The 27,606-nt window shown below is 36.0% G+C and overlaps 4 protein-coding genes across 5 annotated transcripts; 2 read left to right on the plus strand and 2 right to left on the minus strand.

Annotated features, from left to right (window-relative positions):
• Positions 1–911: 911 nt before the first annotated feature.
• On the minus strand, positions 912–5,373 carry rsrp1 (arginine/serine-rich protein 1). The gene is made up of 5 exons (XM_079856338.1): positions 5,242–5,373; positions 3,786–4,349; positions 3,262–3,428; positions 1,385–1,468; positions 912–1,298 (listed from the first exon to the last, which is right to left on the minus strand). Exons 2-5 carry the CDS (start codon positions 4,339–4,341, stop codon positions 1,161–1,163), a joined length of 945 nt encoding a protein of 314 aa, XP_079712464.1. The 5' UTR covers positions 4,342–4,349; positions 5,242–5,373; the 3' UTR covers positions 912–1,160.
• Positions 5,374–5,496: 123 nt separating this feature from the next.
• Positions 5,497–10,107, plus strand: mgst3b (microsomal glutathione S-transferase 3b). The gene is made up of 4 exons (XM_079856339.1): positions 5,497–6,129; positions 6,277–6,399; positions 7,127–7,199; positions 8,409–10,107. Exons 1-4 carry the CDS (start codon positions 6,004–6,006, stop codon positions 8,507–8,509), a joined length of 423 nt encoding a protein of 140 aa, XP_079712465.1. The 5' UTR covers positions 5,497–6,003; the 3' UTR covers positions 8,510–10,107.
• Positions 10,108–10,698: 591 nt separating this feature from the next.
• tmem50a (transmembrane protein 50A) lies at positions 10,699–20,441 on the plus strand. Its single transcript, XM_079855019.1, has 7 exons — positions 10,699–10,817; positions 11,821–11,936; positions 12,027–12,139; positions 13,403–13,470; positions 16,444–16,536; positions 16,655–16,721; positions 19,212–20,441. The coding sequence occupies exons 2-7, from the start codon at positions 11,835–11,837 to the stop codon at positions 19,255–19,257; spliced, it is 489 nt and encodes a 162-aa protein (XP_079711145.1). The 5' UTR covers positions 10,699–10,817; positions 11,821–11,834; the 3' UTR covers positions 19,258–20,441.
• rhd (Rh blood group, D antigen) lies at positions 19,287–26,929 on the minus strand. Of its 2 annotated transcripts, none has more exons than XR_013819513.1 (10): positions 26,696–26,929; positions 26,010–26,202; positions 25,424–25,574; positions 24,237–24,384; positions 23,187–23,362; positions 22,856–22,993; positions 22,519–22,643; positions 22,286–22,318; positions 20,987–21,060; positions 19,287–20,855 (listed from the first exon to the last, which is right to left on the minus strand). XR_013819513.1 is itself a non-coding variant. In XM_079855015.1 (10 exons), the coding sequence occupies exons 1-10, from the start codon at positions 26,841–26,843 to the stop codon at positions 20,829–20,831; spliced, it is 1,260 nt and encodes a 419-aa protein (XP_079711141.1). In that variant the 5' UTR covers positions 26,844–26,929; the 3' UTR covers positions 19,287–20,828. The 2 variants fall into 2 exon arrangements, 1 of the variants encoding a protein (XP_079711141.1); XM_079855015.1 differs by having other exon boundaries at positions 22,286–22,365.
• Between the last annotated feature and the right edge of the window lie 677 nt (positions 26,930–27,606).

Consider the following 27,606-nt stretch of genomic DNA (forward strand, 5'->3'; position numbering starts at 1 on the left):
ATAAAATCAAATATTGCCACATTGATGGCTCAAGAAGGTGTAATTGTTCAAATAACATATTGTTTTATTTTAAAATGTAAAGAAATTGTAACCCTAACGTGTTTTTTAAGTGTAATATTTCTGTAAAGGCTAGGGACAGAAAAATGGACATTTTCATAGAATGACCCATTTAGCTATCGTTGACTACTGATTTTTTTTGGGAACAGTCTAACATTGTTTTACTCTTATTTCATCAGCAATTATGTAATGTTATTCTGATTTGTAATAACTACTGTAAAAAAAATTTTGGGAAAACTTGGATGTTTTGATGTCTGCAGGCCTCATCAACAACTAATGTGCAAGTGCAACAGCGCCACCCAGAGTTCAGAACATGAAGATCAGGTTGTTTTCATGGATTAGATCTCATTCTCTTCTAGCAAAATACCCTCTTCATATTGCAAACATTAAGATACTAAGAATGTTTAACTGGGAGTTAATCCTACGAAAATATGTACAGGTCACCTTTCACACCAGAATATATAAATTATTTTTTGACAATTTAGAAAATCATTCGAAATGTGCTTTAAATCAATATCAAGCTTTACAATAGCCTTCATGTTCTTATAAATAAATCATGTATAATACATATTTAAATTTTGGTGTAAAATGACTCCAGACATGTTCTAAGTTTTGTCCAAGTCACTTACCCTGCATTTTTTATCTATATTATGGATCTTAACTTTGTGCTAAAAGCAAGTGAGCAATTCTGTAAATACTGTACCAGGTGACATTAATCTAGTGGTTTGTCAAAATGCATCTCTACTTTACATGTCAGGAGTGTATTGTTTTTGAACTGTAACTTTCAACTAAATTGGAAAGTCATTCATAACCTAAGGTAAAATTTCTGGAGAGAAAAAACAAAACAAAAAGTGCAAACCAGGAATTTTTTTGCATTCTTTATTCAGAAACATCCACAGTACAGCACAAAAACACCAATATGTACAATATTTCCCACCTGTTTGACATCTTGCCTTCTTCCAATAAAACCAACTTTATATCTGAAAGAAAACATTTATGATGAATTCAGATGCTCCCGAGTCCCAACTTACCCACCCCGACCCAAGTGTTCACTACGCAAACTATTTACAATATTTACAGTCTTTTTACACCACTGTTGAATCTCAGTGCTTATTTTTAGAAGAGTATTTGCCGAAGGGGACCCACTGTCCATATGGCTTCCTGTCCGCCACACTGTCAGCTCTTGATGTTACCTTACTGTCATGAAGCGTCGGGCTGTTAGAAGGTTTGGCAACGGCATTCTGTGAATATAAAGAGGTATGATCAACTTTAATATTTCAGTATGTTCTAACAATCATCATTTTTGTCTGAGGTTTCATGAACTTACATTGAGGCTGAAGGTAATTGGCTTCATCTTGGGTGATGTCTGAGAAGTCTCTGCCTCACCATCATCATTGGCAACACCGTTTACCTAAAGGCAAAGAAAAAGGGAAAAGGATATTGACCACACTGTTGTCTTGATATAAACCTCACTTCAGTGTCACATGATTTTCTGTTCTAAATGAGACGTCACCCTGGGCTCAAGTCATGCAAAAGCAGCAAACTGAAGAGACTGTAATGCCAGTGCTGCCCTTCTATTCAGTCTGACATCAAAAACACCATTCATCATGGCGTAACACCCGTTTACATTTTCAATAGTATTTTTACAAGCAAAAATGAAAATCTACACACAAGGCTTTGTTCACACTGCACCCATGTCCAATGAATGTTTCAGAAATCTGCATAGTCATTTTACAAGTAATGCAAATTTATTCACACTTCATGTTAATAAATACAAAAAAAACCCTGAATTAATCAAACCGAAAAGCTAACAAAAAGTAAAAGTAAAATTTTACACATTTATGCCTTTGTAAAAAATTGATTTATTACTACACTTTTTGCATTATACAAGCCACTAAACGGCTCTGAATCGGTCAAAGAAATAATAATAATTTGGATTTTTGCTGCTTATGAACAAAGCCAAAAAATGATTAAATGATGAGAGTATATATTTCCAAACCCCCATCCATCATCGTAGAATGAGCTCTGTCTGGTCTTCACGCACAGTGAACAGAGGAAGATTCTGGAAAATGACAACCCAGTTCAACCATCAACAGATAAGTCATTTCCTGTAGTTCTAATAGCGGTAAAATACACTTCTGGACAAAAGTTTGGGGTCGGTACGATTTTTGAAATGTTTTTGAAAATAAAGCTACGTTTATTTTAATAAAAAAATATATATTGTGAAATATTACTACAATTTTAAAATAATTGCTTTCTATTCTAATATACTTTAAAATGTAACTTATTCCTGTGATGATTAGGTGCTCAAGAAACATTTCTGGTTATCATCAATGTTGTGCTGCTTAATATTTTTGTGGAAACTGTGATGCATTTTTTCAAGATTCTATGATGAATAGAAAATTACAAGCAATTACTTGAATTAGAAATCTTTTGTAACATTATAAATGTCTTTGCTGTCACTACTGATCAATGTAATGCATCCTTGCTAATTTCAAAGACAAAAAACCTTCTACTGACCACAAACTTTTTGTACATGTGTTGTATGGTGGCTGAAAGTGGCTCAGCTCTATGTGAGGTCAATTAATGCAATTGGTCTGTTTTTATTCAACACAAGGCTACCGCTGACATCATACACGGTTACTTAACCTTCGCAGTTGTGCATATAAGACTTAAAGCTGGTGTCATTCAAGTCATGTGACCTCCCTCTTTGTCCAAAGGGTGGAGGAGTTTCAGCTCTACAGGAACAGAAACGATATAAAAACAATGCAATTGAAGCTAAATGCAGCTCCTCAATACAGTGAGAGGAATAATAGCCATGAGCTCATTCATTCACACACATACACTCACACACTCACGCACAGTAGTACATACTCTTTAACGTGTACCGTTACCTAATCCGGACATGAGCTGTTCATCATTCCATTAAATCCATCAGGCAAAATCATTCATGTCTGAGGAGACAGATTACATGGTGACCCAGGTTGGGGAAGTACAGCGCGCAATCACAGTTTAAACAGACGCGTTTCAATGGGTTAGTCAACGTCCCAAGATCAGATTTAACAAAGTACAGATGAATATCTTACTGGAGAAATTAGCTGGAATTCCGTTCGGGACGTTCATGCAACATTACAGAATTCTAACAAACACTGTGTGTGTGTGTGTGTTAGTAACATGTGCAGTCGTGTGTGTGTTGAGGCTCACCTGTGCCAGTGTCTTCTGTGGTGCCAGGTCAGCCCTCAACCTTTCCTCTTTATCTGAAGATGATCTCCTCTTCTCCTCCTCCTTCAGACTAGCTGGCAGCTCCAAGTTCTGCACTCCCAGAATCCTGGCAGCATTTGCTTTGGCGACATCCAACAGATACTTCTTCTCTGTGGGAGATTTTAGGATGCCAATTAGCATTATATATATATTTTTTTATATTATATAATAGATAATAAAAAATAACAGATTATAAATGTATATAATTATAATAATTATTACTATTATACAAAAGTATACAGAATAAAAAATAAAAAAAGATATATATTTGTATTATTACTACCATTATTCTTTTAAAAGGTCATCCATTCTAAAACTAAATGATGGAACAGTACTGATATTTAGGTTATTAACAGCTGTGGCGACCATGGACAGTTATGTATGGAAAAGAGCTTGCTAAAAATATTCTAATCCTGCTTTTGTCTTCCATGTAGCATAATATTAAAAAGATGTGAAGCTGATCTTACCCTCACGGCTCAGGCGGATGGCAGAGCGTTCAGGACTGCGAGACCGGCTTCTGTTTGCTCTGGGGTTGTAGGGTGAGCGGGAGAAACGGCACCGGTATCGCCCCACAAACCTACTTCCCCTCCAGTAGACTGGAGAACGGCTGCGAGAGCGGGATCGGGAACGGGAACGCCTGGAGCGTCTGGAGTAGCTGTAGGGAGATGGAGAAGGACTGTGGCGACGGTAGCGTCTGCGGGAGGAACCCTGGGGAGCAGGGCTGTATGAGCGAGAGCGAGCACGGTAGCGGCGAGGAGGAGAATGGTGTGTGTGGCGGCAGCGTGAGCGGCCCGAGCAGCGCGGATGAGAGCGGGAACGGGATCGGGAACGCGAGCGTGAGGAAGAGTCACTGTCGGAGGATGAGCTCCGTGACCTGCGAGAGGAACGGCTTCCTCTGCTGCTGGAGTACGAGCTGTCGCTGTCACTGCTGATGCTGGAGCGGGAGGAGCTGCGACCCGATGGAGCTTCCTGATCAAAGATGGACTTCACACGCTCACGCCTAGGGCTGGCTTCCTGCTTCATGATCAAACCTACAAACACAAACAGTTAAATCAGTCAGTTCACATTCAGTGATGAATGCATCCATTAATGCTCAATTTTGCATAAATCTGCATGTGAATTTGGTTCACCTGGAACCATGATTTTTTTCCCAACCTGGAAATCACAATTTTGAAATTCCCTGCTTTTTCATGTTTTTATGATGCGAGAACCTTGATGCATGTAAATAAAAAAATAAAAAAAAGTATTTAAAGGCTGCACCAAACTAATCAGGGTTAATTCATTAAAAATTATATAATATATATATATATATATATATTCTGAAGGTTTTTACAGAGTGGCTTGTTTAAATATCGTTTACCTGGTTTATATAGCAAAAAAAGAAGGTGATTTTATTTTTAAGGCTGTTTACAGCAATTTCTGATATATGGAATTACAAAAATAAAATCTCCAAAATCGCCTCTCTAAAACCATTCAACTCAACAAAATGAAACAAGAATTGCGAACCTGGCTAACATTTATTTTCTAATAAAATGTTGACGACGATAACAAAAAAATCAGTAATGAGCAACGTCGAATGAGAATGTTCTGGAACTGAAAGTAGGTCATGTGATGTCTCCGCCCCCTCCTGTCAATCAAATTACACAATCGCGAATCTAGAACATTCCGTAAGAAATTTTCACTTGTTTCTTTCAAATCAAATTTCATACCACTTTGACAGAATCCAAATGTCACAATCCATATATTAATCAATCTGTTCCGGTAATGAGTCGTTCACCATCTAATGTTTACTGTTAACGGTTACTGTATTGCTAATTCAGTGGGGACAGTAGATATATAACGGTTTTTTTTTGTTTAAGGTGCTTTGGATAAATATCATTAATTAAATAGATATACTATAAGCAACATTTAGCTGTAACTTACCGTCAAAATGACTTGATCCAACAGTAAGACTCTGAGGAAAACTCTTTGAGTTAGGTAACGTTATATCACGCGATTCGCCTCGAACGAGTTCAAAACTGAGAGAATTTGAACTCCAACACAAAAAGCTGTGAAATAAACAAATGTTTATTCCCTCGTATGTGTCCTTTTCAGTGAAAGGGCAATTTCTCGAAACAAAGGATCTGGGTAGCTGTATCAACCGTCGATGATTTCTCGCGAGTGGTTCAGCGTGAAGTGGCTCGTGTGCAGAGAGAGAGACCGTTTTTTCAAACGAAACCCACTGACGTCATCAGGGATATGGAAAATTCGAGAAGCACCACTTGGGAAATCCATAGACATAATAAAGTTTGTTTATTTATTTTAATTTTTTTTTTACTTTAGTGAGATTTTTGTTTATTCTTCTTTCAGAATAAGAAAACATCCATAAAACACATTTAAGTATTTATTTTATCACACTTGAGTAACGTTACAGATTAAGACTTGAATAATTTAAGACTGTGATTAGGAAATACTTTCATATATAGTGTTTTTTTTGTCGTGTTTTATTTTTATTTATAAATTCATAAGTATCGTTATATTAAATTGTCTCTCTCAAGAGCTCGCGTTTTATCGCGAGATTTACCTTGTTCTCCAAGGGCACTCGCCTTTAACACAAATAATCACGGTTACGTGAGCTGCGTGATAGAGCATTTTTTCCCCACTTCAAATATAAAAGGAGACTGGTCCTGACTATTGCATTGGAAAATGGCGATTGAGAACTTGCTTCCGGCCAACTTTGGCTATGCGATTTTTACATATTTGTATAGTTTTGTCATGTTATCCTATCTCGCGCTACAAGTTGGTTCTGCAAGAAAGAAGTATGGGATAAAGGTACGATAAGGCTTCGCATGCAATGCATACTATTAGATTGGCCAAAAAGATACTGATGCGTAGTTAACTTTGATTTCTGATTTCTGCATGTTTTATGACAGATGCTTCGGTTTAATGTGTTTTTCTGCGCTCGTGTTTTGTGTACAGTATCCCACCATGTACAGCGATAAGGAGCCAATTTTCAACTGCATTCAGAGAGCGCACCAGAACACACTGGAGGTGTATCCACAGTGGCTGGTCTTCCAGACTATTGCTGCATTAGAGTATCCTGTGAGTATCAGAAATGTGTGCCATTGAGAATGCAAATTCACAGAAACCCATACAACTGCTGTAAATGTGATTTTGAATATTGCATTTAATGTGTTCAGTTTAAATTACTTATAAAATGTTATCATATAGCACATGGGGTATTTCCTGAAACATGACATGACATAAAAAATACATTAATACATTTTAAAGAAGTTGTGAAGAACATTAATGTTGCAGAATACCTCAAATTTTTATGTCATCTCAAACAGTCTGGTGGGCATTTTGTTAAATCTGTTTTGATGAGGTTATTGTGTTGACAGTATTGAACTCAGTTTAAAGCAGTAAAAACTTGCATATCAGAGAAGAAATAGGCAGAATTAGTCTAAATGAATCATGTTTTGTTGAAAGATTTGTTTGTGAGTTTATTCGTAATTCAGGAAATTCCTCTTCCTGCTATTCCAATTCAAATCCAGTTTAAAGTGAAGGTAGTCACTTTAAATTCACACTGAATTGGGCTTGTAACTGAAATGTTGTTTGTTTAAACTCCACAAGGGTTTATAATCTATCATAATTATGCCTTTGATCAAAACACTTGACCTTTATCAAGGATGTAGCAGAAGGAAGTGTGTAAAAAGTGCACTGTAAATCATGTTCATTTAGTCTCTTTTCATGTGCTCTCCTTCTCTCATGAAAACCCTCTCACCCAGTTCACTTCTCTTTATCTTGCATGTTTTATCTCCCATATCAGCTTGTTGCCTCGGTGTTAGGAGTCATCTGGGTTACGAGCAAATTCTCTTATGCCTGGGGTTACTACACGGGTGGTAAGTCTTTACAATGCACATATAGAAGCCTGTAGCAATTCTCAGATGTTATCGCAAATGCAAAAGCACATTCACATCTGTTTCTGAATCAGAGTACAAATGTGAAAAGCATAACTTTTATTTGTGCATTAAATTGTAGTTTTAAATGACATGTATATTCATGCATTTTGAATCACTGTACATGTTTGCAAGATGCCAAATTAAAGTTAAATAAAACTGACTGTTAGAGCCTAAATACATTTAATTTCTATTTAGAAGAAAAGTGTTTTTGTAAATCTGTTACACAAAACAATGAAGTCTGTGTCTGCAAACTTTTTGGAGGTTACACCAGTATATATTTCAGTGTTTAGGTCAGTTACGTGGTACACATTAAGACATTAAGCATCACATTAAGAGCTGCAGATGACGTCGTTAATTTAACAACAGTAGCAGAAACACGGTGATCAGAAAAATAGATAATTCTGCAAAAATGCTGCAGAAAATGAGAATGCAACAAATAGAATTATTTTTATCTGTCATACAGACTCTGACCGTTTAACTAAACAAAGGTTTGTGACAATGTCTTTAGACATTTAGTTTTTTCCCCCAATACATTTAGCATTATTAATCAGCATATCAAGAGCATTTCATAATAAACAATGTTATAATTTGGAAATTTATTTGGAGATAGCAAGGGTAGACAAAAAACTTTGAAATTACTAGTTAACTTTGTTTTGTGCTCATGATGAGAGCTTTGATTATTAGATTATGTACGTTGTTTGTTTTTAGTAGTTTATTACTTTGAGCAAAATATAAAAATGGTCCACCTGTGTTTTCTCAGTCCCAAAGCCTTCTATGTGCCATACACATAAGTGTCTAAATGTAAAAAATAAATAAATAACAATAGATAAATATAAAACATCTGATCTAACCTTTTTATATTCATATCCAGTTGGGAGAAATATATACTTTTTTTGGTAAATATTGGTAAAAAACATTCTTGGACATCACTGTTTTGGTTCTCAGGCCCAAGATTCCCATCTTTGAAGACTATTTTGAGTGTTTAGGAATTTTCCGTTTATAAAGTATTGCGGCTGCCTTGATGGAAATGTATAACTGTTCCAAAAAAGTGTTGTCTGGACCTCTTGGAACTTTAGTTGAATACCCCTGGTTCTTTCGAACATTATATGAGTTTTATCCCTCTTCATCAGAGTTGTTTCTCTGTTTCAGATCCTGCTAAGAGGATGCGTGGTGCATACGGATACATCGGGCTGTTCGGAGTCATGCTGCTCTCCATCTCTGTGGCTCTCAAACTGCTCGGAGTCCTTTAAGGGAACAACATACCACATAAAACCAATCCTTGCTACTTAATGTAGTCTTCAGCAAGTCTTTTGTTCACTTTTTTACTCTGTTTTTAAATTGCAATGTTCCATCCTGTAATTTTTTTTTATAAATTATAGAATATAATAATCACATTTAATCAACATTTTAGACTTTCATACTCAAGCTTTATGCTGTATTTCTCAGATTTCAATTAGGGTGACTAGTTTGGTGGTGTTTATATGCAGACGACCTGGGTTTGAGTCCAGCTTAGGTCATTTTCGCTTGTTGATCACTGTCTGAACAGGATATTTCAGGTGCAAATATTCAACAATATTATTGATTTGACTGCACTGACACAGTTGGATGAGAACTGAACTGAACTGGGCGATGACATCGCAGTTTTCTCCAGAGCTACTGTATAGATAAAATAACTAAATTAATAAGTAGTGATTTTTACAATGGAAATGAATCAACGCTGAACTTACTTAGGCTGGACAATGACACTATTTTCTTCTAGAGCTGCTGTTCAGCCAAAACAAATTATGCTGCATTATTTTCCTGATAGCACTGTAAAGCTGCTTTGAAACAATCTGCATTGTAAAAGTGCTATATAAATAAAGGTGACTAAACTTGACTTGCAAAACTGATAACTATCAGAGCATATCAGAGGCTGTCCTGATTTGATTGGCATGTATGGTCATTGGTCACCCTATGTTATATCAATAGATTCAGAGAAATTAATAATAAAATGTCAGTGTAAGATTCAAATAAACCATGTGTGAGTGCTTGATTGATTTAAAGTGTCATTTCTGAAATCACTGAGAGGAGATTACAAAAGGTCCTTTATTTGTGAAAATGAATTAATTACATGATTCTGATCACTATGGTAATATTTAAAGTAGCATATGGCTGGGCTTTGGGACAACTGGAGCGTTAAATCATTTATAAACAGACCCTAGAGTGTTACTATGATGCTATGGTGTTGTGTGTGGTTACTATGATATTCGTATCACTCCATATGGCTCCTTAAAATCAGGTTTCCTTTTTTCGTGGTTATTTTTTGAGAGAGTCTTATAGATAAGAAAAGCATCAGCACCCCTCTCCTCAGCAAACTACACGATTTCACATGTCATTTATCACACACAAGCAGTGTGGCCAAGTTTAATATTTAGAGTTAGGAGTTTTATCAGAACGCTATGAACAATAGTAATGCAAGCGCCACTAATAAACACAGATATTATAAAGAATTTACCGTAGTTTGAAAAGGCTAAAAGTTTTCATGTCTTTACAATTTTAGTTTAGTATTTCCAGGTTTGAATAAATATTGCAAAAGAGCCATTTTCTGTTCTCTTCACACTTTCTGATGTGTTTATGTGTTTTAAGTGTTGAATGGAAACATTTCACGGTGCAATTCTGTGTAATGTTTTTAGTTTGCTTGATTTATTTGAATTTTATTTTATGTCAATGCTTTGTAAAGCACCTTGATCACTAACTGTTATAAAGTAGTATTAGTACTGGTATTAGCAGTGTTGAGTGTAACTCATTACTTATAAGTAATTAATTACTGTAATGTAATTATTTTCCATTAAAAAGTAAAGGAAGCGATTACTCTTAATTTTTCTGTAATTAAATTACACAGTTACTGCTGAGGTAATTGCATTGAAAACTCTACAGACTATAAAATAATTCTATATAAAGCAGTAGTGGATTAAGTTTAATGGACCCTTCCTTTATATATTTTGGTCTGTTTATGCAATATATATATATATATATATATATATATATATATATATATATATATATATATATATACATTTGTTGTTGAAAGAATTAAAAGAACAGTTTCATATCTATCCTTGTATGGTTCAACTGGTTGAGGACGTTGATATGGGATTTAGAAAGTAATAAGTAATTTTTTAGAGACAGTAATTAGTACAGTAATATAATTACTCTGTTGAAACTAGTACTGAATTACTTTTTAGAGTAACTGACCCAGAACTGGATATTGCAGGACACAGCTGGTCATGTGATGTCAACATAGGCGCCTTCAGGGGGCGACCCGCTCCTTGTAGAATAACCTTTTCTAAAACCTTTCTTTAAATTTTTTTTTTATTATTTTCATAAATTTTATCAGACGTGCTATTCACATATTTAGGTGTAAAAGCTTTAGTTGGTGCACATTTTGTTTGATCGGATGTGCTGTGTGATGGAGAGCGCACTGCGCATGTGCGGCTCAGAGCCACTGTTTGAGACGGAAGACTGCGGAGTCTATCTCCACTTACTGCGAACCACAAGAAAAACTCAAGAAAAGTGCAGGTAAGAATTTATTGTGCTATAGAGCATGAGTCATTGAGATCATTCATGAGGTATTCTTCAACACTGTGCTTGTATTTATCCTCGATACTTTATATAAACAGTGATGTAGCAAATATGGGTTAGAAATCATCCGGACATAAGAGATCAAGCACGTTTACAGCATTAACACTCGACGTCTTCGTCCGAAAATGAGCGGAAACGTAGTTTTAAACTATTGTGTTAAATATCGCTAATGTTAATATTCAGATTTTGGTCGCAAACATGACAAATGGAAATCCTTTTGTGTGCTATTTGTGTTTGGTTTCGGGATGATCATGTGTGCTCTGCGTGTGCGCAGTCAGTGATGCTGCGCTGCATTTGCGCAGTAACAGTGGAATTTATTACATTTATTATTATAATTGCTGCTAAAATGAGTTTGTGAACACTCACTTCTCCCTGTATTTTTCAAAAATGTTTTTTTTAAATAAGTCTCTTATGCTCACCAGTCACCAAGCATACAGTCACCATTGTGAATTATAATTACAATTTAAAATAACTGTTTGCTATTTCAATATATTTTAAAATGTAAGTTCTTACTGAATAGAAAGTTGAAATGAACAGCATGAATTTGAAATATAATCTTTTGTAACATAAATGTCTTTACTGGCACGTTTGATGAATTTAATGCGACCTTGCTGAATAAAACTATTAATTTGTTTTATTTACCCCAAACTTTTGAATGGTACTGCATCGTGGTTTCCATAAAAATACTAAGCACCAAAAAACTTATATATATAATATAATATATAACTAAAAGCATAAGCAGCAGATAGATAGATAGATATGGGGGATGGTGTTTTTGAAATTAAATATCTATTTATTTGTGCAAGATTGTCACTGTAATACATGTTATTCACTTTGGATAAAAGCCTAAGTTAAATGTTAAAAAGTTCATTACGCAATATGAATAAATATCTTAACCAGCACAACATCTCAAAAGAACCGTATTTCTTCGAATGATCAGGTGAAATCAGCAGCATGTCGGGGTTTCTGGATGGGATCAGATGTGGCGATTGCGAGTGTAATGTGGATTGGGGTGAGAAGAGAAACACCATCGCCTCCATCGCAGCCGGAGTTCTGGTACGTCCGCCTAATGACATCAAATAAACCTCAAAAATCCAGTGATTCCCAATCTAATGATCTTTCTTCTCACACTGTGCACACGTGCAGTTTTTCACAGGCTGGTGGATCATCATCGACGCAGCGATAATGTACCCTAAAGAGGAAGAGTTCCACCACGCATATCATACCTGTGGGGTTATAGCGACTATAGCCTTCCTCATGTAAGTCACACTTGTACAGATTCTCTCTTGGCTTCCTCTAATGAAGGGAACAGTTGTGTTTAAAGGAGAACTCCGGTCAATTTTAACATTGAGCTCATTTTTTTTGTAAATCTGGAGTGCTGTCAGTACAGAGAACAACGACAAAAATCGGTGTTGCCTACACCGTGTTATCCTCTTTTTAAAATTTGCACCCTGTTGACTTCAATGGGGCAAGTTTTAAACCTGCTTTTAGCCTCTTAACATCCTTGATGTGTCATTACAAGTGCCCAGGTCATGTGAGTGATTCCTTCAGAGTGAACACGGTGAATCTGACTGCAGTAGATGTGCAAGATATGAATACAAATTATGTTAATTCAGCCAGCGCACATAGCTGTATTACTATTTTCTTCCTGTTTTCGGTCGAAGTCCACAGTAATCGATTGTCGAGTTCACGCGCGTGATCATAGGTAACTAAACCTATGCACGTGAACTCGACAATCGACTACTTTGGACTTCGACAGAAAACAGGATGTAAATACAGGTATGTGCGCTGGCTGAATTAACTTCATTTTTATTCATATCTTTCACATCTACTGCAGTCAGATTCACTGTGTTCACTCTAAAGGAATCACTCACATGACCTGTGCACTTGTAATGACACATCAAGGATGTTAAGAGGCTAAAAGCAGGTTTAAAACTTGCCCCATTGAAGTCAACAGGGTGCAAATTTTAAAAAGAGGATAACACGGTGTAGGCAACACCGATTTTTGTCGTTGTTCTCTGTACTGACAGCACTCCAAATGTACAAAAAAATGAGCTCAATGTTAAAATTGACCGCAGTTCTCCTTTAATGAGTCCAGCCAAACAGACTGTCCCAGATGTTTCTTCCTGTTGTTTAGCCTTGATTTAACTGCAGGGTTGTGCAATGACTACCGTCACCATGACTGCATTGTTTAACTCCCTGTTGAGTTTCACTTTCTGTGGATTTCAATCAAAGACTTTAGATATACAAAGACAGTGCACTTATATTACAATGAATGGGGGAAAGTGCTTTGAGACGCGCTTATGACTTCAAATGCAGTTTTATTGTCAGGATTTGAGACCGTTGTTGTCAGATTTCATTGATTTTAAATGTGAAATTTAATCGTAAGCTTGGTGAACAGGTTTAGAGATGTTTCCCCATTCAAAGAGAAAGGAGCTGTAATACTGAAATACTGAAGCTGAGTTTCAAAGATGGCCGTCGAGTGGAATGACTTGCTTTAAAGGGTCTTTGTTTGATTGCAGGATCAACGCGGTGTCAAATGGCCAGGTGAGGGGAGACAGCTACAGCGAGGGCTGCTTGGGACAGACTGGTAAGTGCTGCATTCGCATCATGAGTTTTTTTGACGTTATTGTAATACTACATGACTGAAGAGTGCCTTTAGGGGTGTTCTTCTCTTGGTTCTTTTGATCTGGACCAAAAAAGAAAATAATACATTTATTCCTGGTTCGCTTGGTGTTAATACAGTCATTTTTAAAGGGATAGTTCACCCAAAAATGAAAATTCTGTCAGTAATTACTCACCCTCATGTTGTTCCAACCCCGTAAGACCTTCGTTCATCTTCGGAACACAAATTAAGATATTTTTTATTAAATCTTAGAGTTTTATTAAATCTTAGAGTTTTATTAAATCTTACGTCACCACGTATCACACATGACCAGCGTCGGCCAATAGTGAACCTACGTGTGACGTGTAACACAGACGCGCTGCGCAAAAACACTACGTGAAAAGACCCGAGGCCCAGAGAGAAGGAAATGAAAAGTGGAATAAAGTCATTATTTTTGTTTGTTTGTGCGCACAAAAAGTATTCTCGTCGCTTTATAAACTTAAGATTGAGCCACTGGAGTCACTTGGACTATATTAACGATGTCTTTAATACATTTTCTGGGCCACCAAGTTTCAGTCCCTTAGAAGCCCATGGAGAAGTGATCCAGCTGTCAGATTTAATCAAAAATATCTTAATTTGTGTTCCGAAGATGAACGAAGGTCTTACGGGGTTGGAACAACATGAGGGTGAGTAATTACTGACAGAATTTTCATTTTTGGGTGAACTAACCCTTTAAGACGGGACCTAAAGATAAAAAAAAAAAAGTATTTTGCAACAGAACTTAACAAACATCAAAACCAATGCTGTGTTCTGGGCTAAATGCGCTTGTTGTATGTACGTAGCCAACAGACCTTATGCGCCAGAGAAACGAGGGTGCCGCCATCTTTAGAGGATTGTCTTTGAACTTCCGTTTTTGCGGTCGCTCTGTATATTTCTATAGCATCGTTGCCCAGGAGTAATTAGCTTTTGAAGTGGATTTACTTAATGTAAAGTTAACGAAAGTTATCATGAGGACTGTAATGTTTAAAGCAGATGTCTTAACAAATGTCAGTCGACCGGGAAGATTTTAAAACGAGCCGTTCATTCATAAATACGCAAGATCGCTGTGAAAATACAGACCGGAAGTCAAAAGACAACGAGCGCGGGGCTACATAAGGTCATGTGATGGTATTTTGACTATATGTGATGGTATTTTGACCAGCTGAGAACCCTTGGAGAGATTATAACATGTGTAAAGGAGTCAAAACAGCGGCAGGAATCCCTCCGTCACACACACACACACACACACACACACACACAGGTGAAGATCTGCTGCGAGGAGACGCGGTTCTGATGCCTGTACTGAACTGTGATGGGCAACATCACGACTATGATGAGAAAAATGCGTGAGCATTCTGTCCTTTTTAGGGTCGCATCTTGTGACATTATGTCCTGTTTTTGGTTCGTTTACATGTCTTTGGTCTGTGTTAAGTTCATAATTCAGTCGAACCACACCAGAGTTGGTTTGGAGGCAGACTGAGACTCATCTTTTCAGCGTCTCAGTCCGCTTGTTTGGTGCACCAGGGTTCAGATGGCAGCATTCACACTTGTTCAAATTAACCACACTAACAGAGCAATCGCACTGTTCGATTTAATCGAACCAAACATGCCAAGTGTGAACACACCCTTTTTAAAGGAGTCATGACCTGTCATTTTGAGTGCGCGTGCACGTGGGCTGGTTTACGAACCCAGGGGTAAACGCTTCACTTTTAAATATCGGCTTCCCGGCCAGTGTATAATCGTTAGGCAATCATAACATACATTGATTCTCGTGGAAAAGTGAAAATTACAGGTCATGACTCCTTTAAAAAGGGTGTGTTTTTCACACCCTTTTTAATTTCTGCCCCGACTTGACGTCAAGACGGGGCAGGATATACCATATATGGACACCGCAGACCTATGCTGCAGGAAGCCCGCCCTGCCCCTCTCCCCCTAATATTCAGTCGTGAAAGATGCAGAAACGTAGTGCACACGTGAATTGCTCTGTTGTTGACTGCCGGAATCAACATGTAAATGTGTTTTCTCTCCCAAGAACGGACCAAGCTGTCAGGGACCAGTGGATTAAATTCATTTTTAATGACGCGGTTCCTACAACCCTTCCCACTGGCTTAACGTTAGGTGTCTGTGCTAATCATTTTACGCCGGAATCGTTCGGATATTGATATCAAAAATATTGAATGTCTAAAAAACCACAACGTGAAACAAGGCAAAAACACCACATGATAGCAAACGTTGATCTCAATAACCACTGTAAGCTGATAAAAAAGTAGACTACATCTCCGTTAATGTAATCTACATTAAATAAAAGGTATAATGTATGTCTCAGTCAAAATGATTGTCTTTACCATTCAGAGACATCTTGATGTAGACGTCCTTCCATCGACTCTACATCTTCCCTTTCCAGCTCAGGTTCAGAGTCTGGCTCATACATATACGGTTGAATCCCGTAGGTCGCGGCCAGGTCGGGTTCATTCACAACTTGCGCCATGATGTCATTTTGGAATGATATGCTGAAGTTACCTGCGGTGTCAACCCCCCTCCTTCCTGCCACCAATCAACGCGCCCCTCATTTGCATTATTAAAATGACCGTCCACGACAGCCAAAATATCGCATCAGATCTCGCGAGACAATAATGCCTTCAGAAATAAGGGTCAGAGGAGCTCTGTGTTTATTTTTTTTCCACTTTTCTTTTTTAGAAGGGCCTGAAAGACTATAATAGAGTGTGGGTATCCAAGGTAATACTAGGTTATGACTCCTTTAAATAAAAATAAAAAAAGTAAAAAATTGCATCTGCTGCGTTAGACTAAACTGGGAAGGGTCACAGCACTTGCATATTGTTATCCTATTGTTAATTTAATTGCTTTGGTTAAAAGTGTCTATTAAATGATTAAATGTAAATGTAATGCGTGTCTGTGTAGGTGCCAGAGTTTGGCTCTTCATCGGGTTCATGTTGGCGTTCGGGTCTCTCATCGCCTCTATGTGGATTCTGTTTGGTGGTTTTGTTGTGACCGGTAAGAGATAAGAAATATTTTGCTTTCTTTTTTCTTTTTATAGAAAAAGATGTTTCAGGTTTCTGCTTGTGTATAGTTTCTAATTGAATTTTTCTTTTTTCTTTTTATGAATGAACAGACAAGAAGGATCTGTCAGTGTATCCTGGTATTGCAGTTTTCTTCCAAAATGCATTCATCTTCTTTGGGTAAGTTTGGAAATAGAGAGAACAGAATCTCACATCAGAACAGGTTTGATATGTCACTGTAGGCCAGGGCTGGGTGATATCATTCTATTGGCACTTTTTCTTACCTCAGTATTTTGACAATATATACACAATACACTATATAAATATTATCAAATATATAAATATTGTCAAATATAAATAAATACATACATATATATATATATATATATATATATATTATCAGTTTGGAAACATTACTATTTTTAATGTTTTTGAAAGAAGTTTCTTCTGCTCATCAAGCCTGCATTTATTTGATCAAAAATACAGAAAAAAAATGTAATATTGTGGTATATTACTACAATTTAAAATAATTGGTTTTCAATTTATTATAGTTTAAATTATCATTTATTTCTGTGACGCAAAGCTGAATTTTCAGGATCATTACTCCAGTCTATCACATGAAATCATTCTGATATGATGATTCATTATCAAAGTTGGAAACAGTTCTGCTGCTTTTTTCATAACCTGTGATACTTTTTTAGAATACTTTGATGAATAAAAAAATAAAAAAAAAGAAGCAAATTTTTTAACAATAGAAATCTTTTGTAACAACAATATACACTACTGGTCAGTCTTTTTTTTTTTTAAATAAATAAATACTTTATTCAGCAAGGATGTGTTAAATTGATAAAAAGTGATAGTAAAGAAGATTTATATTATTAGAAAATATATTTTTCTTTTGAATAAATGCAGTTCTTTTTAACCTTTTATTCATCAAATATATTAGGCAGCAGAACTGTTTCCAACACTCATAATAAATCAGAATATTAGAATGATTTCTAAAGGATCATGTGATAGACTGGATGTCACATGTGACACTGAAGACTGGAGTAATGATGCTGAAAATTCAGCTTTGCATCACAGGAATAAGTTATTTTTTAAAGTATATTCAAATAGAAAACTATTATTTTAAGTTGTAATAATATTTCACAATATTACTGGGTTTTTTTTCTGTATTTTAGATCAAATAAACGCAGCCTTGATAAGCATTAGAGACTTCTTTAAAAAATATAAAAAAAACTAGGCCTGTCAAACGATTAATCGCATCCAAAATAAAAGTTTGTTTTTACATAATATATGTGTGTGTATGGTGTATAATTATTTTCTATATATAAATACACACACATGCATGTATATATTTAAGAAATATTTGCAGGTATATACTGTGTATATATATTTATATTATATATAATTTATATTATATATAAATATTTTATATATAAATAACACATTTTTCTTAAATATATATGCATGTGTGTGTATTTATATATAGAAAATAATTATACACTGTACACACACATATATTATGTAAAAACAAACTTTTATTTTGGATGCGATTAATCACGATTAATCTTTTGACAGCCCTAAAAAAACCGTAATGTTTCCAAACTTTTGACCTGTACTGTATATATATATATATATATATATATATATATATAAACTTTACAAAAGTTTGGGGTTGGTAAGATTTTTTAAATGTTTTTGAAAGAGGTCTTTATTGTTCACCAAGGCTGCAGTTATTTGATCAAAAATACAGTAAAAAACCTAATATTTTTAAATAATGTAATTTATTCCTGTGATCAAAGCTGAATTTTCAGCATCATTACTCCAGTCTTCAGTGTCACATGATCCTTCAGAAATCATTCTAATATGATGATTTGCTGCTCAAGAAACATTTATTATTATTATCAATGTTGAAAACAATTGATGCTTAATATTTTCATGATTCTTCACTGAGTAGCAAGTTAAACACAAAAGCATTTATTTAAAATAGAAATCCTTTGTATCATTATAAATGTCTTTACTGCCACCTTTGATCAATTAAATATGCCCTTGCTGAATAAAAGTGGAAATTTCTTTAAATAAATAAATTCAGAATGTTTAATGCAAGAAGTAAATACAGTAAAAAAATATATATATATAGTTCAATAATGAACTTGTTTTTCATGTTTTCACCAAATGGCCACAGGGATGTTTAATAAATGATGTGCAATATTATACCTATATTGTAGTTTTATTACCTATATTTTTACTAAAACAATTTACTGTATGTAATTGCCATGTGGAGATAATTATTTTAAGTGATTGATTACACAAATGAGTTGTTAAATAGAATTTTCCATAAATCTATTGGAATGGACAATATTATCTGATTCAAACTGAATGAAACTGAAAATGAAAGATTTTTTTTTTCTACTGATGCAATTAAATATCCGTTAGTCGCAAGACATTTACATGACCTTCAGAATACCTTTTAGGAAGCCTAATGCCCCGTTAAAAGTGCATTAAAATAATTTTGAACATATCATGAATACATGAACTATCGCCCGGCCTGTAATTACCTGCGCCAGAGATCTAAGATTTTGAGCATTCATGCAAATCATAATAAATTACTCTGCAAATTCTGAAAACAATATGATAATTTGATTGAGCTCTGATTTGTGATTGCAGTGGTCTGGTGTTCAAGTTTGGCCGAACTGAGGACCTCTGGCAGTGAAGCTTCATTTCCCTCAATCAAATCCCACAGTCCATCGACACACAATTCCTCTGTACTTATTGCTGCTTATTTGCACTCGCTATTTCTTTCTCTCCTCTTTTCAACCCCTCAGACGACTCCCGTTCTTAAATATATTCCTTCTTCCTTTCTTTGTCTTGTTTCCTGTGTGGCCACAATGGGTGCACACAAGAAATGCAAATCAAATCCAGACTCTGCAGTCAAAATGGACTCTGCATTAAAAAATTACATATATGCAATAGAATTACAATGACATTGCATACAGAAATTAAAAGTGCACAATAAGAGCTAATATCTTCAGCCTAGCTTTTCCAGAGATCTCAAAAGGAAAGCAAACATTGATTCGCAATATAGTAACGTGATTTTATGTGATTGCAGCAGGGAGAGTTTTTGAGCAGAATCGTTTATAAACCAAAATGAGTGATTCACTGTGTTTCTATTTTTAATGTGTCATTTGAATAAGTTTGCTTTTTTTACATAAGCCACCAAATTTGTATCTGTCGGATCACTTTCATGCATAATCTCTTGAAATTTCATCGTATTAGCTCAACCTTCTGTCAGTTAACATCACTACAACAGCGCTTTATTCAATGTTTTACTTTTGAAAGATTTTTATATAATATGTTATACGGATTCCCATACTCTTTTCTGTCATTCATTATTACATATTTTTAAAAATTATTTTACAGAGATTGCACTGAGCAAGAGCAGTTTCTTAGAGCTAAGCTTTAGCAGAAACATGTACATTCACTGTCAACTTTTCTTTTTTTTTCTTTTTTTAAAGAAAAAAGTGTTTAATTTCTGTGCAACTAGTAAAACCAAACAGCATATTTTCCTTGACTGTGGGAACCCTGGTTATATATTTTGTGTTCTGGAGCATTAAGGTCACTCTCTATGTGTATGCTTGGGCATGTGGGAGTTGTATAAAAATGTTAAATGTTTTTAAAAAAGCACAATTTCTTATTATTTCAGTGGTTATGGGAGAATAAGGTGACGTAAGTCAGAGATTTTGACTCGTCTATCAACTGACAAATTAAAGATTCTGTGATTTCTACATGCTAAAAGAATGTAACATTTTAATGTAATCCATGTCTCTCTTTCTGACAAAAAATAGCTAAACTTCATTCAACTGTGGGTTTCAAATGAATAAAATTATTGTAAATATGTACAGAGCCAGTGTTTTTTCTTTCACTATGTTCAAATACAGATGAATAACGGGATTATGGACTACAGTCAATGTACTGACTGACATCAGGTTATTTTTAGATATTGGTTAGTTGTTGGTGTGGTTTATCAGCTCGCCATCGTCATGAAACAAACTCTTCTCTGTGTGTCTTGCTTCCACTCAAGTAATTTAATCCAGCCACGGGCTTGGAAAATTCTTTGCAAGATGATTTTTCAGTTAGAAAACATGCCGATTTCCATTTAAGGACATTTTATATTGTAAATTGTTTACTTAAGCAACCTCTGACTTCTCAAACACACACACATATATTTTGTGTTAATTGCATTTATGCCTGGAGTTTTCTTTTCGATTTGTGTCCACAAGTTCTTCATACACGTACCACCAAATTTGGAAACTACATGAGAAGGAAATACATAATTAGCAACGGAAATTTTAACGAAAAAGATGAATGCAAACACAGCAAGAGTAAGGATTGGCATTTAGTCCACTGCATTTATATTGTTGTGAATGAACAAAACCATTTACCTCCCAGAATGCCTGGTCATCAAAGCACTTCCTGTCCTGCTGGGGTCTCCAGAAACTCCATTTAAGGAAAAGTCCTGCAAATTTTAATTTAAGTTTTATGTTTAGTCTGCCTCAGTAAACTAAAACACAAAACTTATCAGTAAGGGTTATGCAAAAACACAACACTTTATTTTGATGGTTCACCAGTAGACATTCTACAAACTATAACTCTGCAACTACATGTCAACTAACTCTCATTAGAGTATTAGTGGACTGTTAGATTAGGGTTTGGGTTAGTAGAATAAGTTGACATGTACTTGCAAAGCCACTTATCGTCAGTAGAATGTCTTTTGAGGAGCATCAGAATAAAGTGTTAGCAGATATTAAGCAGACAGTCTACTATTACTCTAATGACTGCTAGTTGACATGTAGTTACTTAAAGGGATGGTTCAGAGTAAAATCAACCTAGGGTCCTTTTCACCATGACGTCGAGCCCTTGGTTTAACATTATTAAAGTTAGAGCTTATTTAGAGATATCAGCCGGATGGCTTAGTGCAGGCGCTAATGGATCCAAGGTTGTATCTCATAAATGATCTAATAATGCCCAGAATGGTACCAAACTTCTACAGTAGTACAAATAGGTTCTGTCCTCATAAAACGAGGCATTGGAAAGTTTGTAAGTACATCAGGAGTTTATTTAAATAACTCTTGCCTGACGGCTCATGCAACCGCTAACCCGGACACCGACGTCACTTCCGTGATTTGGGAAAAGCCCGTAAAAGTCCTGGCAGAAAGCGATGCATGAGGATGTAGTGTAACGACGTCCAGTTCCAGGAATGCACTAATATTTAGTTGGTAGTACCAGTTTGCAACAATTATTAGTTAACACTAAGTTGTTAACACTTCGGAAAAAAATAAATTTCAATGAAGTGTTAAATTCACTAGCTTTTCCCTTACACTTGTGAGTTTTGCAAAGGACTTTTATGGATTTTTCCCAAATCACGGAAGTAACCTCGACGTCCGGGTTAGCGTTAGGGAAAAAAAGCTTCTTGGGGGGGGGGGGGGGGGTGTTTGGCTGAAATTACTCCAAACCATCCCTTTAACTTAGTAGAATGTCTAAAGTGCACCATCAGTGTTACTTTTTTTTCTTTTCTTTTCTTTTTTTTTTAGAAAGAAAGAATCTGAATCTATTACAAATTAGCTCACAGACAGAAATGCATATCAACATATGCACAGGGAAAACTGTTTAGAACAGCCTAAGGTGCTTTGCTGATCTTATTCATAACACAAGGAAATGAAATATGACTGTCAAATGATCACCTGTAGCTGTTCCCATCACCAGACTCATGCACACTGTTATGAGGAAAACACAGATGTGATACACAGCAAACCGCACAGCTCTGAGAACACAAATACAGTCAACATTAAAAGATCTGAAAAACATCTAAAGCTCAGACATTTTATGCCTGTAGTCATTGCTATTCTATGGTTAATTAATGCAATTTATTGGATGCACACGTCATATGATTGACTAAAAGTGAAAATCACTTTACACTGTGCTTTCACTACTGGCCAGCCGTATAAATAAATGAGCGAACCATCCCAGGATTCCCGGTATGGCGTGCACGTTGAGGACGCCGCAGGTGTCATGACACTCAAAAGCAAACAACATGTGATCCTGAATGAAAGTGAAAAACAGAGAATATATCACAGTTATAGCTATTTTAGTACTTCAACTTTAAACAAAAATGACAAATACTGAAATACAATAAGTTTAATTTAAGCTTAATGTTTTATTTCAATTAATGTTTTTTTTAGTTAACGACCCTGACTTATGGGGGGAGATCAGGAACATTTGAGTTTTCCATTTTGTGATGGATGTGGCTTGACCTTCATGTACTGGAATCCCAGGGCTGATGAGAGAGCGGCACAGAAGCCAATCATCATTGCGATCCATGGCTCGTGGACTGCCGTCATGGCAACACTAATGGCAACACCACCAGACAGGGCAGAGCTCTGGATATGAACCTGCAAAACATGATACTCTTCATGATGTGTCCATTATCTAACAAACTGGATCCTAACAAAGTCAACATGAAATGGGAGTTCACAACCCATTATACTTTCATGATGTGTCAGATTTCAGAGTATTATGTTATGATTGGTTTCAACTCTGTGAGGGAATTTGCTACGTGGGAATGTTCTTACTACAGTCGCTCACCATGTTCATCTTTCCTTTGGAGCTGGTGAGCATAGAAACAGACATCGCCATGACAACACTGACGGCCAGAGACAGATACGTCCCATATATCACAGTGAGTTTCAGTTCTTTCTCCCACCTTTGAGGCACCAGTGCCGAGTTAAAACTGGGCCAGAATATCCACAGAAACAGCGTTCCTGTGAGAAAGAGAGAAAGGGAGGCAGTTCCCGTGCATGATTTAATTAAAATATAGAGATAAAATAATTACACTTCGGTCCTTGAATCTGATCATCGTTCAAAAGGGCCTTTTCACTGTTTCGTTCGTCTTTCTTTGTTCCAGACAGACTGTCAGTGTTGGACTCTTTCTGCAGGTTACACAGTTACACCAGTAGGTGGCGACAAATTACTGTCTTTGTAAATGACTCACTGAATCATTCATTGGGCCTATTGAACCGATTCGTTCACAACTTTCAGGATTAATTTAGGATCTAAACAAGTGACTGGCTGTGTCTGAAATCGCCCCCTATACTTTTAAATAGGGCACTATTTGAGGGGTCAGCCATTTGTAGTTGTGTCCGAAACCATAGTGGACGTTATCAAGTGCACTCATTCAATCCCGTAATGTACTGCAACAACGAGTGTATAACCGATGTACGCTCAACGGCTACAGAATGTAGTGTTGTGGTTACATTTTCTGCAACAGCTATTACACATCAACTCAATAATAATTATATAATAGACCTGCATCACACGAATTGTAAATAATCTGTGGCCTTAACACACTCTTACTCGAGTGATATTGATCTATATAACTATTTTTGCTTTATAAAATGCTTTTTGCTTGTGGGAAGAATAAAAAAGGCATCCGATGGAGTGATTTAAGGCAGTAAATTAACTTAAAATATCTATTTTTATTGCATGAAATAAGCACAGGTGATATTCACTCGGTTATCTTTAAAGAATCACTTGAAGCTCACAAACTCATCTGATGTGCAGTCATGGTTAGAGTCTGAAACCTGGTTTAGAGGTATCTTCTGAGTCTGAGAGATAACTGTTAGTTATAGTACTCACCAAACATTGCGAATAAGCCAGTGCTACGGTCAATTTTTTCTTTCTCATGTTTTGGATTGATTCCCTCTCTGTGCAGCACCCATGACACCATCACACCGAAAAGAGCTCCGAAGATATGCAGCATCATGATGCTGTACAGTGGATCTGCCTGAAACATGAGCACAGCTTCAATCGTTGCCTCAGTACAGAATGAAAATACTCAATCTGTCTAAATAAAATAGTATGTTCATTAGTGGTGTCAAATTGATTAATCGCATCTAAAATAAAAGTTTGTAAATATATGTATAACATGCTATATGACCCTGGACCACAAAACCAGTCACATGGGTCAGTTTTTTAAAATTGAGATTTATACAAAGCTGAATACATAAGCTTTCCATTAATGTATGGTTTGTTAGGATATGACAATATTTGGCCGAGATACAACTATTGAAAATCTGGAATCTGAAAAATGTAAACATTGAGAAAATCGCCTTTAAAGTTGTTAATTTATGTTCGCGATTGTGCTGCATTCACTCACAAAAATATTTTTTTATATATATTTCTGGTAGGACATTTACAAAGAATATCTTCATGGAACATGATCTTTACTTAATATCCAAATGATTTTTGGCATAAAAGAAAAATCGATAATTTTGACCCATACAATGTATTGTTGGCTATTGCCACAAATATAATCGTGAGACTTGTGACTGGTTTTATGATCCAGGGTCACGTTATATACATATATGTTATATATAACATGAATATATATATTTACAATGTATAGATGAGGACATGGACAATTTTGAAAATTAATTTATATCTGGGAATGTAATACTGGGAATTTTCAGGATCAACTGATTCAGGAACAATTCATTCGAGAACAAACCAATGAATGAATGAATCTGAATGAATCATTCTTCATTGAAATCATTCTTCTGTGTTGAAATTGGGATGCAAAGTACCTTGAAATGTGGATAATAAGATTAAAATGAGTGCTGTCAAATCGATTAATTGTGATTAATCGCAACTAAACATAAAATTGCACACAGACATATATTGTACATTTACAAACTTTTATGTCAGATGTGAATTAAACGAGTAAACAATTTGACAGTACTAGTTAAAAATAAATAAATAAATAAAATATATATATATAGGATGAAAGTGATCATTTTTATCAGGGAAAGTAATACTTCTCTTACACGGAGCAGAGTTCGCAGGATCCACTGATTGATCACAAATCCAGTGACCTCCACCAGAGCCATTAGTAAAAGCTGGACAGGATTTGTCTTCCCATGGACCGCTCCCATTGCAATCAGAGCGGATGCTGCACAGAGCTCTGCCTCAATCACACTACATGAGGAGCACAGATAACATTTGATGTAGTGGTGCTGTCAAACCTACTCTCAGAAAAAAGGTACAAAAGCTGTCACTGGGGCGGTACCCTCTTAGAAGTTACACCTTTGTACCAAAAGAGTGCATATTAGTACCTCAAAGGTACATATCATCGGTACCAAAAGTGTACATATTAGTACCCAAATGGTACATATTAGAACCTTTTTATTCCAGTGACAGTTGTACCTTTTTTACCATCTGAAAGTATGAAAAAATTATTACAAAAGTAAAGGTAAGCCCTTGTCATGATTATGAAAATCAGTTTTTATTAAAAAACAAATGGATTAGCTTTTCCAGAGTAAATGTACCAGAGCAAATGTTGCCATTGCCATTTACACATTGTGAGTTGCTTTTGTAAGAAAGCATCTGCTAAGACCTGTAATGCAGCTGTACCTCTTCATACTGATGTGGATCTCTCTTCTGTGGTGGCGTTGTGGCAGCAGGAAGCCATTCATCAAGACGGCCCACTGGATGGCCATGGCTGCTAACAGCATGTTAAACCCTGATCCGCTGAAACCATATCGTACAAGGAACGTGGCCAGGAATCCAAACCCCATGAATATCATCACATGAATATCTTGGAATTCTGTAGAAAAGATTGCATTTCCAATATTGTCAATGTGTAATTGTATGTAAAGCGATATAAACTTTAAACACTTGGCGCCGCGGTCAGTCTTTTAATTGCTTGTGGGATAGAGAAATGCTTCTTATCATCCAAAACCAGAGATGGTGTGGCTCCACACCCCAAACGGCAATGTGGCACACATTTACAAACAAAATAAAGTCAAATCATATTCATTTTAAGTACGTTCATATGGATAGTAATTTTGCAACTGGTTTTGATATGTTAAGTTTGATATGTTATGTTTCTAAAAAAAAAATAATTTCTGAGCTGAATATGTGCTAGTCTTTTGTTGCATTAGTATGCATCAACATATGAAATTACCATAGCAGGTTTACAAAAGATGATGTGATGCTGTTCATAAATAAACTCAGGTTTATCCTTAAGCTGAACAATGAATGCAAGTTTGAACTCTTAAGAATCATAGCACAGCTTAATGTAAATCAGACTTACTAACCTGCATATGAGCGGATGAAAAGCTTACTGTCAGACTCATGCTGCTCTATTTTCACAAAAAAGAAAAACAGTAGGATAAAGATGGTTTCCAGAAGGAAGGCCACAAGAGGAAGTCTTGAGCGGAGACTGGGGGCGTACTGAGGAGCCATTATTACTGTGACAAACTCTGAATGTCTTTAATCTTCACCGGCCAGAGATGAAGAGTATGCAAGATCACGTGCATGTAAGAGGAATAGAGGGGTTTCCCAAAAATGCCACCCTGTGCACATTTTTACAAAATGTACAATTTACACAGAGACCCACCCCCTTTAATTAGTGTTGATGTGTCCGACAAGCCACACCATGTTCTCACGCAGTGAAAAATACAGGATACTGACAACGCACTGACAGAAAGGACAGACCAGGCTACTTTTAATATGAAACAAAGTCTCACCTTTCAAATTTGTTCATTTTTAAAAGAAATTTAAACAATAAATAGTGTTTTCTGGCTCTTTAATGTGTCTGAGTTTGACAGATGCTGTAGACTAGAGCCTCAGTTAAAGCTGCTAGTGAACCGATCATCTCTTCCTTAATTTATAGCATCAATTAAACATGAATGAACATAAGAAGGAATGTTGTTTTAACCGCGGAAAGACGCCAGGACACACTGTTTTTCAAGTTCAAATCCTCCAACGTTAATCTACTAATTCTCCTGACTGCTTTGTCTGACAAAAAATGTGGATTCGGCGGATGGCGGATTATGATTGGTCAGATCGCCTGTCAATCAAACTCCCTATGGGTGTATTTCATGATATATCATATCATGGACACTGTTTGTTTGTAGGACCTATTAGCAACATTATCAAAAGCCGGCAAAGAAAATGATGCAACTAATAAAAAAAGTTTGGGTTATTCCTGTTCTACAGCACTTAA

Source organism: Squalius cephalus (assembly GCF_949319135.1).
Source record: "Squalius cephalus genome assembly, chromosome: 21".
Lineage (NCBI taxonomy): Eukaryota > Metazoa > Chordata > Actinopteri > Cypriniformes > Leuciscidae > Squalius > Squalius cephalus.